Source organism: Hyperoodon ampullatus, assembly GCF_949752795.1.
Source record: "Hyperoodon ampullatus genome assembly, chromosome: 1".
Lineage (NCBI taxonomy): Eukaryota > Metazoa > Chordata > Mammalia > Artiodactyla > Ziphiidae > Hyperoodon > Hyperoodon ampullatus.
This window is the reverse complement of record NC_136914.1, coordinates 46,009,995-46,027,729: the sequence shown is the minus strand read 5'-3', so window position 1 is coordinate 46,027,729 and position 17,735 is coordinate 46,009,995. Positions and strand designations below refer to the sequence as shown.

The window sequence follows — 17,735 nt, the reverse complement described above, 5'->3', positions numbered from 1 at the left end:
CCACCCAAAGGACCCTGTTTAAAATAGGGTCCTGAAACACCATATGAATGTTTCATTTCCTTGGATGTTTAGATCCAAAACAGGGCTTAAAATATCTTGTTGGTAGATAGATATGAATTTTTGGCTGTTAAGGAGATGTAGAAGATTAGTTGAATTAACTCCTGCTTCACTCCATTCTGAACATGTCATAATGTTCCAGAACATTTCCAAATTTTAAAAAATGCTTCTTATTGAAAACAGAGTTCAATAAGTTGATTCCAGGCAGTGAGGAGAATCTTTTATGTGTAAAATAAGACTTACATTCAGATACTCTTTCAACAAGCCAAATAGTTTTCCATACAAGGAAATGTATACTAGGTATGTTCATGCTGTGTCTTTAGTTTCAATACAATGAAACAGACTTAAAAATTTTTTTGAATTACATTTGTCAAATATCCAGTTAAACTATTGCACTGTCAATATTTCAATCTGCAAGTATGTATCAATTAAATGTCTTAACATGCCCTGGGTTACATAAAAACATGTTTTCTTGTTTAATTTTATGAAAACATCTACCACAGTGCCTGTCGTATGATAGATGCCTATTAAACATTTTCTGGACTTCCATACCTGTTAAATTTGTTGACTACCCACTGAAAAATAAAAGCTCTTCAGAAATAAATTATTAAGCAAGACTTAGGCCTTTTAGGCAAGTGAAGATGAAGAAATGTTCAAATCATAATCTTAAAGCAAATACGTTATCTATCACTTACCCTTAGGTGTAATTGATATTTAGTTAGTATTGGATGTAAAATATCAATTATACCAGTTGGTGTATAGCCATAGTTCTGAGTACCTACCCCTCTCTCTGCCCTCTGCATCCTGGACCTTCCTACAATCCAGCAATTAAAGAATTACAGCCTGGCACAGTAGGGGGTTTTCATGGAGTCCATTCTGACTGACAGATGTCTGGGATATACTGAGGTTAAGTATCTTGACTATCACCCTCTTCATTTACCAGGTGATATTTGCTTAGGGAATGCAAATAAATTTCAATAGTAGCTGGATACAGATTTTATTAACATGCAAATTAGTTTTTTGGGGGACTGGGGGGAATAGAATTAGCATTTCCCAAGCTCTTTTTTCACTGAAATATTGTTAGCTTACTTGAAAAATGCTGGATTGAGCAGTTACACCTATTCTTTGGTATAGGACTTTTCAGAGCCTTTAATATTTGAGTTTACATTTTAAATCTCTAGGATTTAAGGATTACTTGACTATGAAACCCTTTTTTTCCCCATGGGACACCAATTAATGTCAATTGATATAATGTGTATTAAAACTCTAAATATTTAGGGTAGCCCTTGTTGCTTCTCATATATATATATATATATATATATATATATATATATATATATATATATGTATATATAAATTAGCATTATTCACTCTGTTTTTTTGGTTGTTTTTAATTTATTTTTTTACTTTATTAATTTTTGACTGCATTGGGTCTTCATTGCTGTGCACAGGCTTTCTTTAGTTGCGGTGAGCGTAGGCTACTCTTTGTTGCTGTGCGTGGGCTTCTCAGTGCGGTGGCTTCTCTTGTTGCAGAGCACAGGCTCTAGGTACACGGGCTTCAGTAGTTGTGGCTCATGGGCTCTAGAGTGCAGGCTCAGTAGTTGCAGTGCATGGGCTTAGTTGCTCTGCAGCATAAGGGATCTTCCTGGACCAGGGCTCGAACCCGTGTCCCCTGCACTGGCAGGTGGATTCTTAACCACTGTGCCACCAGGGAAGCCCAACTCTTTTTGAATTATCAATTTTATGGCAAGGCAGAAGAAAAGTTAACATTGATTAAGGCAAAGAAAAGTTAGAGTTGACTATTGTAGTCAGGGAAGGCTAGGTCAAGCTGTGGGAACACCCAATCCCCAAATCCTAGTTGGTTTAACACACAACAGTGGCTCATGCAAAGGCTGCTGTGGTTCGAGACACTGTCCTTCAAGTAGTGACCCAGTGATGTGGCTGCTTTTTTCTTACATTGGGGAGCTGATGGAATGTTTGATGAGACTTCCTGTCTCTGCTGAAACTGTAGAGCAAAAATCAGTATTATGTAGTTTAGTATGTTGATTGTCCTTCATTTTAATTTTGGTAAATACATACATAACAAGCTATGTGTTTTTACCTTCCTCCAAAAGCGCTTTTCCCATTCTGCAAGTTAGCCATGGGAAAGTATGAACTGGCTTTGCTTAGCTCATTCTTAGAGTGTCTATTCTTTTTACCATTACATGTTCAGGTTTTTAAATATTCAATTGATGCTGTAGACACACAGAGTTGAGAGTCTGGTTATTAGATTTCTTGCTTTTTGGCATCTTGCTTACATATCAGTATTGTTCCTTTCAGTGTTACTTAGTCTTTGTGAATGGTTAGTTTATGTGTAGATACTTAAACAAGAACTCTACATTTTTTTTCTAAACATCACAAGTGCTTTCTCTTACCATGATTATTTTCTTTTTTGCATGAATCTCAATACCTTTATTCTGAATCACAAATTCCTGGGTGACTAAAATTCCTAGAGTTAAAATTAAATTGGGAAGGGGCTGACTACCAGAAAATAAACACCTGCTTTATTAATACAATAGCAACAGAAAGGGTTTCCAATTTTTAGAAGAAAAATAACATGAACCAGCACCACCTGGTGGGTGTTACAAGATGAAATGCCCACATTTATTGTTCTGAGAGCCCACTACCACCCTGCAGATGTTTCATCAAGGACAACTGCCATCAGAGCTGCTGCAAGAACGTGATTCTCACTGTAGCTAGCTTCACAGTCAGCTCCTCAAACAGAAGACTGAAATGATATATCATTCCTGTTTTAGAGGCTTTTGGTGTACAGAACTTCTCGATGTGGATAACACAGTCTTGCTTCTTGAATTTAAGGAACGCCATGAACCAATCTATCAAGTTTTCTGTGAAACAGTCTGCCAGAGTGCTCTGGGAAGAATCTTTTTTTTCCATTCCTACCATGTCTTGGTGAGAAGAGAGGAAAGGGTGGAAAGGCGCCAGTGTACTAATAGGCAATTCGGGTGATGCTCTGTGTTCCACTTCCTTTCTGTAGGCATTTCTTTTGGCAGCTGCAGCAGCTTGACTGGGGGAGGAAGAGGCAGCCCACCAATCACCTCCTCTTTAAGCCCTATTTTTTGCATTCATAGAAGAGATCTGTCTTAGAGCTCACACAACTGACAATCTTTGGGCAGCCATCTCTGTCTTTCTCCTGGATGGTGCACTCCTTACAAAAATAGGCATCTGAAACTCCGGGGCCTCCACGGATCACACAGCGTCCCTGGTAATAGCCATAGTTACATTCATCACACATGTGCACCAGGGTGCAGGGACACACATAGGAATCACAGATCACACACTTGCCATCACATCTTTCACACAGTCTTCCAATGGCAACACCAGCCTGCTTGCGGCAAAAGATCAAGTCTGGGTGATGTTTAGCCATAGCTCCCTCTATGCCACCCCATGATTATTTTCTAAAAGACACTTGCCAAGTGAGAAATCTTCCCTGATTTTGTCACAGCTGACAGTCTCTGTTGAAGAAAGATTCTCGTCTTTGTTATCAAGGGAATGGTGCAAAGGTTATGAACACCGATAGCACTTCATAAGAGCAGCTGAACTTGGTATCTTGTGATGCCTAGTCTAAATCCATGGTTACTAATTTTTCAGTTTTGTGAGTAGCACATTCACTCACAGTTCTTCACATGTTAATAAAGCCTCCAGTATTACCTCCTGCCTCTCCCTGCGTGTGAACACTTTACTGGAAGGAAAGGAGCTAACCTTAAGCTGGTGTAGACCAAGTTCCTGGCTGGGGCCCCTATAACAAGACAGATTAACAAGAAAAAAGCATACAAATGTATTTAATATAACTTTTACATGACACAAGAGTCTTAATAAGGAAACAAAGACTTGAAGAAGCGATTAAACCAGAGTGTTTTCATGCTAGGTTTGATGAAGAGTGGAGAGTCGTGGAAAAATGTGATAGGATAACAGAGTATGAGCTAAGGGTAGTACACGGGAAAAGAGCAAGGCCTGTTCAGATTCCTTTCAGCATCCTTCTACCTTGGAAATAAGGGTGTTTCTTTCCTCCCTGAACAGGGAGGGCCCCTCTCCCATAAGGGTTTTGTGACCTACTTCAGGGGAAGTTCAGAAAGTCCTTCCTGCATGTGACATTTCTTAAATTTTTTTCAGTTTATGCCAAGGTGCCATATCTTGGGGTAGGTTATCCTGAACACCATCAATGTTGTGAGTAAACATCCAGGAAACTCATTAGCTTCAACTGTACTTGATACTTTCCTTCTTGGGTTTCCTTACTCATCCTTCAGAAGTTCTCCCAGCAGGTATGGCCTTCTCTAATTTAAGAAATTCATAATGAATAAGTAGCAGATACAGTAAACCACAAATGGCAATATTTTCTCCTAGTCTTGTGAATTCAACGCTTTGAGAACATAATTTTCCCTACAAAAAAGTTGGAGATGGGGTTTAGAGTCTTTAGCCTCTTGTATCTTTAAAATTAAAGATTAAAAAAAATTTAAATTAAATTAAAAAGCAATATATTTTCATTGTAAAAATATTAGAAATGACAGATAAAGAGAATAAGGAAAAAATCCATCCTTAACTGCCACCACTCTCCTACACAAAAATAATTACTATCATCATATCTGTGTATACTTTTATGACCTTTTCTCTATAGGTATAAATATACCTATATAAATAATTTCTCAAGGTTGCAGTAATAGTATAGACACAATTTCATGTTTTCTTTTGCTTTTACATTTTATAAACTCTTTTCCATGTTTTTTACATAATCTTCATAGTTATTATTTTAGTGGCTAACACCATTATTTGAAATTGAGTTATTGTTAGAAGAAATGGATTCTTTGAGAAACATGTCCCCTTCTATCCTTTTAGTTTGAGCAGGGTTCTGGAATATATAGGACATTTTCCTCTCCGCCCTGGGCATGTGCTCACCCATTTCCTTATTCCCCTTTAACTTAATACTAGACATATTTTTTCAATCAGGCATATGAATAATATTAGAAATTTATTTGGAAAGAAATAATAAAGGAAAGAAGTATTCTCCGAGGAGGATCTTTTTGCATAGGGTTGAAGACAGGGTTTTTCATTTTATCTGCCATTGGCTTCCAAATGAAAACAGAAAGAATGGCAGCTGTATTTTAACTACAGGATTGCGCATATATGGGTGTCTGAGGAACTATATGAAATAGCTTAGAAAATGATCATCAGTGCCTTGCACAGATTCATCACAACGTGTGTACTTATTTAAGCATATTCTTGGGTACTGTGCCTTCACATGGCCTGATTTGTAATATATGCCACTTTTTCCCCTGAGTTTGCATATCAGAGACGATGCCTTTTTTTTCTCCCAGTACTGCTGCTTCTGCCTCTACCTGGGATTATGCAGATTCTGGTTTAAACCTCTTTATTCTTTTCTGCAAGTGCACAGCATGATGGGCTTCATTTCTGAGAGTAAATGATAATGGATTTCAGCTTTCACCAGTGACATTTGGAAACTACAAGTTTTTAATAATATGTGTGCCACACAGTGAAAATGGTCACCCTGTTCCAAGGATGTGAAAATGTAAATAAAATAGCAGTGCTGTAAATATGTAGAGGCTAAATCTTAAAATGAAGTTGGGGGTCCTAATTATTTTAATGGAACCAATTTTATGATTTTTCAAGTGGGATGTAAAGGACAATCTTATCTATAGTGGGTACTTCGGATAATCAAGGGAAAGCTCTTAGAAAGGGTTTAATTTATTCTGTCAGATATTCAAGGCTATAAAACATTTCAACAAATCAAAGCCATCATTTGAGAAATAATAAAGATTAAAAGCCAACATCAGACACCACAAACTTGGGTCCTTCCTGCCCTTTAATCTGAATACCAGTTTTATATTAAATAAAGCGTGCTTATCATCGATTAGCATTTATTTCTGTCTCACTGGGTATACAGTGCTTTTTGATGGTCTGGATGTAAAGGGACCCAATTTCTTGTCTAAAACAACTGAGTGTCTATCTTTTGTTGATAAACACAGTGTGTGAAGGTCGTAAAGAGAGAGTTTTGATAAATTTGTCAGACCTGGGCTTCATGGCTGCATCTGCAGAGGGACGAGGGTCAAGGGTATCTGAAAAGAGCAGGGGTATTTCTCTAAAGAGCAATGACCTTGAGAGATAAGATCACTGAAACCTCAAATCCCAGTTTTGGATCTTGAGGTGAAGTAACCTTTGCCTCATTCCTGAATTTCCATTTTCCTTATTCCCATTCAGTGCTAGCAGAGAGTGGGAATCAGTTTCCTACCTTTACGAAAACCCAATTTATTGGGCTTCTCACTCCCACGTTACCTCTTCTGTAAGAGAAAGAGGAGGATTTTCTGCTCCAAATGCCTGGGGAGGACCCTTCCTCATTTCCTATTCCTGAATCATCTGGGCCTTTGCACTTGAGTATTGACTGGTGACAGTGACACCTCCACCTTGGTGTAATATGTCTTTCAAGTGAGAAGCCTTTCCTGGTCAATACTGAACCAATTTGCTCTGGCAGTCTAATTGAATGCCTCCTTCAGACAAATGGGTCACTGGGGGAAAGGGTAAAACCTTGATATGCAGATCTCAGTCGAAGCCCCAGAGAAGGCCGTTTTAAAAAATATATATTCCTCTTGAGAAACAGCCTATGTAATGAAAACAGTGCTCGTTATTTGCACAGCAAAATGAACATAAATCAATGTGTTTACATCTTCCTTTTTGTTGGACTACTATCTTACTTTAACTTGATCCCTGGAGATAGAGTGAGATGGACAGACAAACAGACAGAAACAGAGAGAAGAGAGAGACCAAAGCTCTAGCATGACCCCTAGGATGAGAAACTTCTTGCTTTAAAATTTGGAGTATGTTGGTCTCTTTTTTAGAGTTCACACCATTTCCATATAGCAAATTACATTGATGTTTAAATTGTTTGATATCCTTAATATTAATAAAATACAGCTTTTTCCTAAGATGATTGTGTTTTTTTCTCAGTGTTCCTTTGAGGGTTTATAAGAAGAAAGGGGCAGGTGAGTGCCCAGCATTGTGTTAGCTTGTGTCTAAAAACTGTCTTAGTCCTTACTCCAGCCCTATGAGAAGAGTAATCCCTGATTTACAGAGAAGGAAACTCACTCAGAGAGCTTGGTAACTTGCCCAAGGTCATTTAGTTACTTGTCAGTATGAACCAAACTCTGGTATCTCCAAGGCCAGTGTTTCTTTTCCCATAGTGTTGGATTTTGAATCACTTTAAAAAAATAATATCTTGGGGACCATTGTTATCTTATTCATCTTTTTACCTACCTGGTATGAAAATGTATACATATTTTGTATGTTAGTTTCCTGTTGCTGCTGTAACTAATTGTCTAAAACTTAGTGGCTTTAAATAAAACAAATTTATTATTTTTCAGTTCTGGAGGTCAGAGTCCAAAAATGGATCTTACTGGGCTAAAATCAAGGTGCTGACAGGCTTGCGATCCTATCTGGAGGCTGTAGGGGAGAAGCTGCTTTCTCACCGTTTCCAGCTTCTAGAAGCTGCCCTCACTTCTTGGCTCATGGCCCCTTCCTTCCTCTTCAAAGCCAGCAATGACCCGTTGAGTCTTTCTCACTTTGTATCAGTCTGACTACTGCTTTTGTCATTGCTGTATCAGTCTGACTTCTGCTTTTGTCATTGCTGTGATTACGTTGGGTCCAACCGGATAATCCAGGATAATCTTCACAGCTCAAGGTCAACTGACTAACAACCTTAATGCCATCAGCAACCTTAATTCCCCCTTGCTATGTAGCCTGACATAGTCATAGTCAGGGGAGTAGAACATGGACATCTTTGGGGGACCATTATTCTGCCCACCGTATGTTATGAAATCTTTTAACAGAATAACACAGTAGTGAGAGATTCAGGATTTGAAATCAGATTGCCTGAGTTCAAGTCCTAGCCTACTGCTTTCTCACTGTGTGGTCTGGGGCAAATCAATTACGTTCTCTGTGCCTTGGCATTCTCATCTATGAAATGGGAATACCAATTTGTGGTAGAGATTGAGATAATGTATACAGAATGTTCAACATTACTAGCACATGGCATACAGTAGATGTCCAATAATTCTTGGCCGTTATTGTTTATGAAACAGTACATGGGTACATGGTACATTGTGCTGTACAAAAGGTTTCACAGGTATTATTTTGTTAGATTTTCCACTGCTCTGGCACTTACTGCTTTTTTTTTTTTTAAACATCTTTATTTGAGTATAATTGCTTTACAATGGTGTGTTAGTTTCTGCTTTATAACAAAGTGAATCAGTTATACATATACATATGTTCCCATATCTCTTCCCTCTTGCATCTCCTTTCCTCCCACCCTCCTTATCCCACCCCTCTAGGTGGTCACAAAGCACCGAGCTGATCTCCCTGTGCTATGTGGCCGCTTCCCACTAGCTATCTATTTAACTTTTGGTAGTGTATATATGCCCATGCCACTCTCTCACTTTGTCACAGCTTACCCTTCCCCCTCCCCATATCCTCAAGCCCATTCTCTAGTAGGTCTGTGTCTTTATTCCCGTCTTACCCCAAGGTTCTTCATGACTTTTTTTCCCTTAGATTTCATATGTATGTGTTAGCATATGGTATTTCTTTTCTCTTTTTGACTTACTTCACTCTGTATGACAGACTATAGGTCCATCCACCTCAGTACAAATAACTCAATTTTGTTTCTTTTTATGGCTGAGTAATATTCCATTGTATATATGTGCCACATCTTCTTTGTCCATTCATCTGTTGATGGACACTTAGGTTGTTTCCATGTCCTGGCTATTGTAAATAGAGCTGCAATGAACATTTTGGTACATGACTCTTTTTGAATTTTGGTTTTCTCAGGGTATATGCCCAGTAGTGGGATTGCTGGGTCATATGATAGTTCTATTTTTAGTTTTTTAAGGAACCTCCATACTGTTCTCCATAGTGGCTGTATCAATCTACATTCCCACCAGCAGTGCAAGAGTGTTCCCTTTTCTCCACACCCTCTCCAGCATTTATTGTTTCTAGATTTTTTTTTTTCTTTTTTTTGCGGTACGTGGGCCTCTCACTGCTGTGGCCTCTCCCGTTGTGGAGCACAGGCTGTGGATGCACAGGCCCAGCAGCCATGGCTCACAGGCCCAGCCACTCCGCAGCATGTGGGATCTTCCCGGACCGGGGCACGAACCCCTGTCCCCTGCATCGGCAGGTGGACTCTCAACCACTGCGCCACCAGGGAAGCCCCTGTTTCTAGATTTTTTGATGATGGCGATTCTGACCAGTGTGAGATGATATCTCATTGTAGTTTTGATTTGCATTTCTCTAATGATTAATGATGTTGAGCATTGTTTCATGTGTTTGTTGGCAATCTGTATATCTTCTTTGGAGAAATGTCTATTTAGGTCTTCTGCCCATTTTTCGATTGGGTTATTTGTTTTTTTTGATATTGAGCTGCATGAGCTGCTTGTAAATTTTGGAGGTTAATCCTTTGTCAGTTGCTTCATTTGCAAATATTTTCTCCCATTCGGAGGGTTGTCTTTTGGTCTTGTTTATGGTTTCCTTTACTGTGCAAAAGCTTTTAATTTTCATTAGGTCCCATTTGTTTATTTTTGTTTTTATTTCCATTTCTCTAGGAGGTGGGTCAAAAAGGCTTTTGCTGTGATTTACGTCATAGAGTGTTCTGCCTATGTTTTCCTCTAAGAGTTTGACAGTGTCTGGCCTTATATTTAGGTCTTTAATCCATTTTGAGTTTATTTTTGTGTATGGTGTTAGGGAGTGTTCTAAGTTCATACTTTTACATGTACCTGTCCACTTTTCCCAGCACCACTTATTGAAGAGGCTGTCTTTTCTCCACTGTATGTTCTTGCCTCCTTTATCAAAGATAAGGTGCCCATATGTGTGTGCGTTTATCTCTGGGCTTTCTTTCCTGTTCCATTGATCTATATTTCTGTTTTTGTGCCAGTATCATACTGTCTTGATTACTGTAGCTTTGTATTATAGTCTGAAGTCAGGGAGCCTGATTCCTCCAGCTCCGTTTTTCGTTCTCAAGATTGCTTTGGCTATTCGGGGTCTTTTGTGTTTCCATACAAATTGTGAAATTTTTTGTTCTAGTTCTGTGAAAAATGCCAGTGGTAGTTTGATAGGGATTGCATTAAATCTGTAGATTGCTTTGGATAGTAGAGTCATTTTCACAATGTTGATTCTTCTAATCCAGGAACATGGTATATCTCTCCATCTATTTGTATCATCTTTAATTTCTTTCATCAGTGTCTTATAATTTTCTGCATACAGGTCTTTTGTCTCCTTAGGTAGGTTTATTCCTAGGGCACTTACTGTTAATACATTTGTAGTTTATTGTGAAGTTATTTTTAATCCAAGTTGAACTTGTAAAAAAATGGCTTAAAATTAAAGGGAATTTAGGGGGAAATCCACTTTTTAAAACTTCATTTTAGTTTTTTAATACTTCTAAGTCTTTACCTACACACATTCTACAGTTATTTATGAGCTTCTAGAAAGTAGAGACAGTGTTTTTGTTCATTCTCTAGGCACTGGCTTGAACATAATTAGCATGTAATGAATGCAGATAAATGCCTGAAGGAATCCAAAGAGGTTGAAATGGCCAGAGGTGAGGGCATAGGCTGGGAAGTGCTGAGGCTTTTGCATTCTCTCACTTTTTTTGCTGCATTGAAAGTCCCCCTAGTGGGTCCCTTGACCTTGATGTGTTTAAACTTTTCAACTCATTGAGGACATAGCAACTTACTAAGAGCTGCCTTGATCAAATAATTGAATTTGCCTTTAGCCATGTGCAGGTAACAGAAAACTGGTCTCAAATTGACTAAAACAATGAGGCATTTATCAGCTCATGTAACTGAGAACTCACAGAGGTAGGTCAGGCTTCAGGTCAGGCTGGAGCCAGTGGTTCATAGAGTCCATCATTTTGTCGCTTCCTTCCTCTTCTCTGTTTTCATTATGCCTTGTGTGGTTTGCCACAAGATGGCTGCTAGCAGCTTCTGGTGGCTCTATGCTTCCTTGCTTATGTCCTGCAGGGGTAGACAGCACAACTTTCAGTAGCAGTCACAAGAGAGCAAAGAACTATGTTTCTTAGAAGCCTCCAAGAAGGAGTTCTCCATATCTCATTGGCTGGGGTGGAATCTCACCTTCTTGTGACATCCCTGAAACAATCACAGTGGCCAAGGTAGAGCAATGTGTTGATCAGTTTATACCAATTAGAAGTCACCAAGAACCACGTGTGTGTGTGTGTGTGTGTGTGTGTGTGTGTGTGTGTTCAGCTTTTTCCTAAAAAGTTGCCAGATGAAATATAGGACAGAAAAAGTACTCAAGCTGCATGGGGGAGAGGAGGATTCTGAGCAGCCAAACCCAGCAAAAATGGAAACAGCTCAGCACATCTGAGGGTGTAAAAGAAGAAATTTTTCTCCTAGGTAGTGAAACCTGGCTGAGTTGGGGTCCTAGTCTCTTATACCATTATAAGCAGGTCTCTTGAGTCATCCTTCTTGCTCATCATCTTGTTGATTTATGGAGCATTTCCTAAAGCTTTTGAGTTTTCCTGTTAGAGTGTAAGTGCTTCATTATTCATTTGCAAGGATTTATCCGACAACTGCTCATGAGAGCTGCTCTTCTAAGCACTGGGGAATTCAGAAGTGAACAAAACATAGCCCCAAACTTTAAGGATCTTACCACCAATAGGAGAATAGAGCCCCTAAGCTTCAGGATCCTTGGTTAGTTTCAAGGGTAAAACCTTGTTAGAGTCTCAGTCTGACTATAATTGGGTCAAGAAAGCTACTTGTACAGGAGCATGAAGAACCCACTCACTTATCTCAAAGGGAGCAATTTAGGGAAGGACTCAAGTATTGTGGATGAAAGGTGGACAGTCAGTAACAGAGACAGATGCTGTTTAAACCTCTCATACTAAAGTCATAAACATAGGGTGGCTGGGAGCAGGACGGGGTGATTGAGACTGGTATGCAGAGAGAGGTGGAAGCCTGAAATGCATTCCATGGGGGCCTGGTGTGAACTGAATTGAAAGTAGTTTGAAACCATGCAGTTACATCACAGTTCATGACCTCTATTGGGAGGTCCTAGAGAGGAATCTAGGATCGAATCTGTCAATTAAAATCCTATTTTCTCTCCAAGAAGTAAGCCCTCTGGGTCATCCTGTGAGCTTCCACTGATGATGCACTTCACATTTTAACTGCTTTCTCTCTAAGTAACTACCTCCCTACGGTGGAAGATGTGGATCCCTTGGTGCATACAAAACTTACTTTAAGCAATGAATCGACTTCCTACAGATCAGTTCAGGAAAGCCCACAGGGCAGGGTCTAGCTGGGGGCAAGGCCTAGGGTTTAATCAGGTTGCTTAGACTGTATCCACTCAAGTGGTTGCCATTTTTTTCTCAATTTTGTAATGTTTGAGTGCTAGAAGAACAGAGGAAGCCTAAATATATTGAAACACATTTATTAAATTTAACACATTACATTCAAAGAAAAATAAGATGACCCACACGAATGGTATTTTTAGTAGTTATTATACATATGACAGTTAGTCATAGTGGAATTTTTTGCCAGTTATTCTAATTAGTATTATTTTGACATAGCCAGACCAGTTTTGGGTGTTCTCTTTGCTTTGTTAGTTTTCCAATATCCATAAATAGCATTAATGTTTCTTGGGATTATTGAAGGGAGCCCATTAAATAAAACCCTTTGTCCTGCCTGAGTGCTAAGAAAAGTAAGAATTAAGACAACAGAGTAAAATAGATGAGAGCTCATCTTTAGTTACTCATAAAGGCTCAGTTGGAGGATATATTTAATCCTACTTTCCCACCTGGTCATGGGCTGTGCTGAACCATGGCCGACTCTCTGTGGGTGGGGCAGGGATGGAGGAGAAGGGATGTCAGGGCATGACTTGGGGCTGCCCTGGAGGAACACAAAGGAAGCAAGAGGTATAAAGGAAGAGCTGAACTGAACATGTCCAGTTTATTCCTTCAAATTTATCAATCAGATAGGTTACTCTCAGAGAGGTCATGGGTGTTACACTGAATGAATTCCCTTCATCAGGAGTAGAGAAGAAGTATTCCCTTTAACTTTGTAAACAGTTTTTCTAGATGCTTTGTACAGTTTAATCCTCTCTTTATATACTGACTCAACCATACTGTCATCCAAAGACAAGATCTTGGATTTAAAACAGCCATAGTATTTCCTTTATCCTCTATCATCCTTTCTTCTACCCCATTCCTCCTCCTCTTACACTAAATCTGGCCCCGGAGCTCAGGCTTCTGGGGGTCCTCTTCTATATTTATTTAAATTATGTATATTAAATCCCATATTTAATCCCATTCAGGAGGTTCATAGCTTGTCATGTGCCAGTCATTTTATATACGTTATCCCATATAATCCACAACAAACCTGGGGAACAGGATTTATTCTCATTTCTAGATGCAGAAACTATCTCTCAGAGAGGGTAATTCATCCAAGGTTAAAGAGATAGTAAGTAGTGAAAACAGGATTCATGTCCCTTCACTCCAGAGTCTGAGTCCCTTCACTCCAAAGCCAAGCACTTTGTTCTAGTCTTGACAGTAGTGAAGAATGGGCGTGAGTCTGAGATGAAATGCATCTGCATGAAATGAACAAGGTCACATGGGTCTTTGGTAGAGGTGGGTACAGGAAAGAGCATAGTTGGACATGGAGCTCTCTGAAAAGGTGGAGGGAAGGTGAGAGAAAAGTAATTTGCATTTTTAATATAGGCATCTGTCCTCCTAACCCTACTCTACGTGGAGAGAAGTTAGAAGCTGGGCAGGCTACAGAGTTAACTTTTCTAACTTCCCTGTATGCCGTAGGACTTGGACTTGGGAAAGTCTTGATTTGGCTTTGGGTGGCAGCCCTGGGGCTGTGATGTTCAGGTGTGTCAACAGTTGAGTTCAGTAGTTTTTTGACCTACTTTTCTTAGACAGGGATCTGTTTTCCACTGGTGGCCTTCAAAGGCCTCTTCTCTCCTAGGACACCTCTTCCCTACCCTCCTCCCTTTCCTCAGGCCAGGAAGCTGGTGGGAGAGGAGTGTGTTTCAGCAGTGCTAAGAACTCTTATGGTCCACGGTTAATAGGGCTTCTCTGTTGCTGATGGAGGAGAGGGAAAAGAAAGTGTGTATTCTATTTTCCTTTCTTGGGGAGTGGATAGCTGTGCCCTTGCATGACTGTTTTTGAGGACCTATGGTTTCCTGACCATCTTTGTCTCTGGAACAGAATGTTTTCCTTTACTTTCTTCTGGGTTGATAATGCCATAAGCCTTGTCTTACTTTTTTCTCTGGGAGTGCTGTGTGTGCCACACCGCCCCTGTCACCACTAAACTAAATATTAAGACAATCAGTCATTCAGATCCCATCTGCCTATAGCAGTGCACTAGGAATAGTCACCAGGTTGACTGTAGCATGTGAACAGAATTTGCTTTTTTGATTCAACAGAAACTTTCAGGTGTTATAGCTCAGGGATAATGTGCTGGTATATTTATAATAACTAGTTTTCTTCTTTCCCACTTATGTGGATACCTGATTAGAATAATAAACATCTCACCCAGAATTATGGGCAAGATCCTAAGCTTGTAGTGTGACAATGACTAAATACTTGGCTGAGACTTATGAAATCCAGTGGTAATTTACTGGTCTGTTATATGCTATGGGCCTGAGTTACATCATGAAATTCTTAATTACAGAGGGGTAGAAAAAGGAGATTTTAGAATATTATTGACAGTGTTTCTGAAATACTTGGGATTTCCCAAAGCAGGATCTTATTGCTTGATCTCTGGTCCATTTGTACTTCTATGGTCCATTGGCCTTTGTAGATTTATTCATTTTTCCTGTTTATACTAAAAAGTAAAATAAATAAAATAAAGCACTAAAAATCCATTTTCTTCATTTCCACACTACCCAAAGAGACTACACAGTAAGTACTCTAGGAAACTTATCTTGATTTAAAATTCTATCAGTAAACGTGAGAAAGAAAAAGAAAACCAGTTTTGATTGATTTCTTTCATTCTGCATCCATCTCCTTTACAAACAAACTGGAAACTCTGACAGGATTCTATTCCACTGATTTTTTTTCTTGATGAGGGAGTCCATCAGTCATTTCTTTAAAATTGTATCTTTGAGATATCTGTGTTGTTCATGAAGTACTTACGAGTTTTGTCCTTGAACTGATTCCCAAGCAGGAACTCACTCACAGACTTCAGTAGAAGTATGTAACCCACATGTCCTTGAGTTTGGCAGGACCACTGAAAAAGTGTTCACATGTTATGTACAATATATATTTTATAAGGCACCTTAGTGCCATTTCATAGATTGAAATGGGCAAGGTGATCCTGGTCAAGAGCATATAGATTGTTGCTAGCTGGGGCTGGAGATGTTTGGTATATGTTTAGCTTGAAGTTTCCCTATCACCAAATAATAGTTTGACTCAATTTTCTTTGTATACTTGCAAAGATGAGAAAAAGTTGGGGGGAAATTCTTTAACTTTCCAGACAGTCCCCTTGTCATCTTTCCTGTTAAGAATAGCTCATATTTCTTGAGAGCTAACTATGCGCTAGCCCTTGCACTAAATGCATGAGTACACTGGTAAATGTTAAACAATCAGCTCTCAATAATTTAAAAAAAAAAGTTCTACTTTGTAGCATCTGCCTGTTTCTGTGGTGTAAATACTCCCATGATGACCAGTGCCAGGCCATATGTGTGATGTCACTGAAGGGAGATTTGGGAAGAGATGCTGCCCAAAGGTTCTTGTGAGCTAAAAGGAGTCGAGTCCAGCACACCCCCAGCTAAATGTTTTACAAAATGTGCTAACTCTCACAACAAGTCTATGATTTGGGTACTGTAACAGCCTCGTTTCAAAGATGAGAACACTGAAGCCCTGAGAGGTGAATTAACTTACCCACATTACACAGCCTGCACGTAGGACAGCTAGGATGTGCACACAGCAACATGGCTCCAGAGCCTGTGCCCTTAACCACAGTGCTGTATCACCTGCAGTCTTTGTGGTGATTTCTCCTTCAGTTCAGGAAGTTCGTGGAAGTACTGTTTAGGAATATGAGGTGGCTGAGTGTGAAACCTATAAAGTAGAAAATATTTGTATCAATCTATACATTCATACCTGTGTGAGTTCATCTCTGTAAAATTACTTTAGGTAGTGGTTATGAGGGGCCATCATTTGGGGGCTAGTTAGTGCTCACCTGGGGAAAAGCCTCTAAAAGTAAGTAAAAACCATCTCAAGACAGAGCATATGAGTAGAAATGTCGAGGATGGGGAGACCCTGTGGATGGGTGGTGACGACAAGAAGTAAGGTTCTGTGAACAGAGACAGACAGCCCAGGCTCCTGGCTGTGAGTCAAATGCCACCAAACTGGAACAGCTTCATGGAGCACTTCTACCTGGATTTCCTAGAGGAATGCTTCTGCTTGTCGGCTCACCTGTCAGTGAGCTTCAGAGAGCAGCTTGGACTCAACATACCGTAAGTGAGTGTGTCTCCATTATTTGAGCCATGAACTCTAAGTAAAGCTAATATGCCCCCTTAGTAACCCCTCTTTGGTTCCTTGACGATGCAGTTTTCTTCTATGGGTGTAGTTATGTAAGAAGAATTTTTTTTTTTTTTTTTTAGAGGAGCCTGAAAGAAAACACTCTTTCTGTGCTCACAAGACTTCTCACACCAGATAGTTTTTTTTTCCCCCCTCCGCACCATGCAGTTCTCCAATTTTCAGCAGACACCAACTGGGTATCCTACAGTTTCACTCAATTTTGACACTAAACTGCCCGGAATTAGCTAAAGACAGGCTAAGGACTCAGTCCCACAAGACTGTCCCCCACTTTGGTTGCGACTAACTGGCTGTAAATTGGGGGCTCCCACAACCCCCTCCTCAGGTTTGATAGTTTGCTAGAGCAGCTCATGGAACTCAGGAAAGTGTTTTACTTATTATTACTGGCTTATTATTAAGGATACAGCTCATGAACAGCCAAATGGAATAGATGGTTGGGCAAGGTATGGGGTGGGTTTACATGGAGACTCTACAGCCCCCAGTTTGTTTTTTTTTGCGGTACGCGGGCCTCTCACTGCTGTGGCCTCTCCCGTTGCGGAGCACAGGCTCCAGACGCGCAGGCTCAGCGGCCATGGCTCACGGGCCCAGCCGCTCCGCGGCATGTGGGATCTTCCCGGACTGGGGCACGAACCCGTGTCCCCTGCATCGGCAGGCGGACTCTCAACCAGTGCGCCACCAGGGAAGCCCCCTCTACAGCCCCTTTGGATGCACCACCCTCCCTGCACCTGTATGTGTCCACAGACCTGGCAGCACTCCAGACTCCTGCCTTTAGAGTTTTTATGTAGGTGCATTATGTAGGCACGACTGATTAAATCATTGGCCATTGATGATTAACTCAGTCTTCAGTCTCTCCTCCCTGAAGGTTGGGGGCTGGAGCTGAAAATCCCAGCCCTCGAATCTCCTTGTTGGTTCCTGTTGGTTCCATCCTCCAAGAGTCACCTCATTAGCAGAATCTCAGGTACCGCTGAAAAGAGCTTGTTACGAATAACAAAATACACTCCTCTCAGCGCTATCACTCAGGACATTCCAAGGGTTTTCGGAGGTCTGTGCCAGGAATGGGAGATGAAGA

At 40.2% G+C, this 17,735-nt stretch overlaps 1 protein-coding gene across 1 annotated transcript; it reads right to left on the bottom strand.

The window, feature by feature from the left end:
- Nucleotides 1–3,166: 3,166 nt before the first annotated feature.
- LOC307061309 (PHD finger-like domain-containing protein 5A) lies at nucleotides 3,167–3,481 on the bottom strand (the record flags this gene model as incomplete). Its single annotated transcript, XM_079716370.1, has 1 exon — nucleotides 3,167–3,481. One exon carries the CDS (start codon nucleotides 3,479–3,481, stop codon nucleotides 3,167–3,169), a length of 315 nt encoding a protein of 104 aa, XP_079572496.1.
- Nucleotides 3,482–17,735: the final 14,254 nt, after the last annotated feature.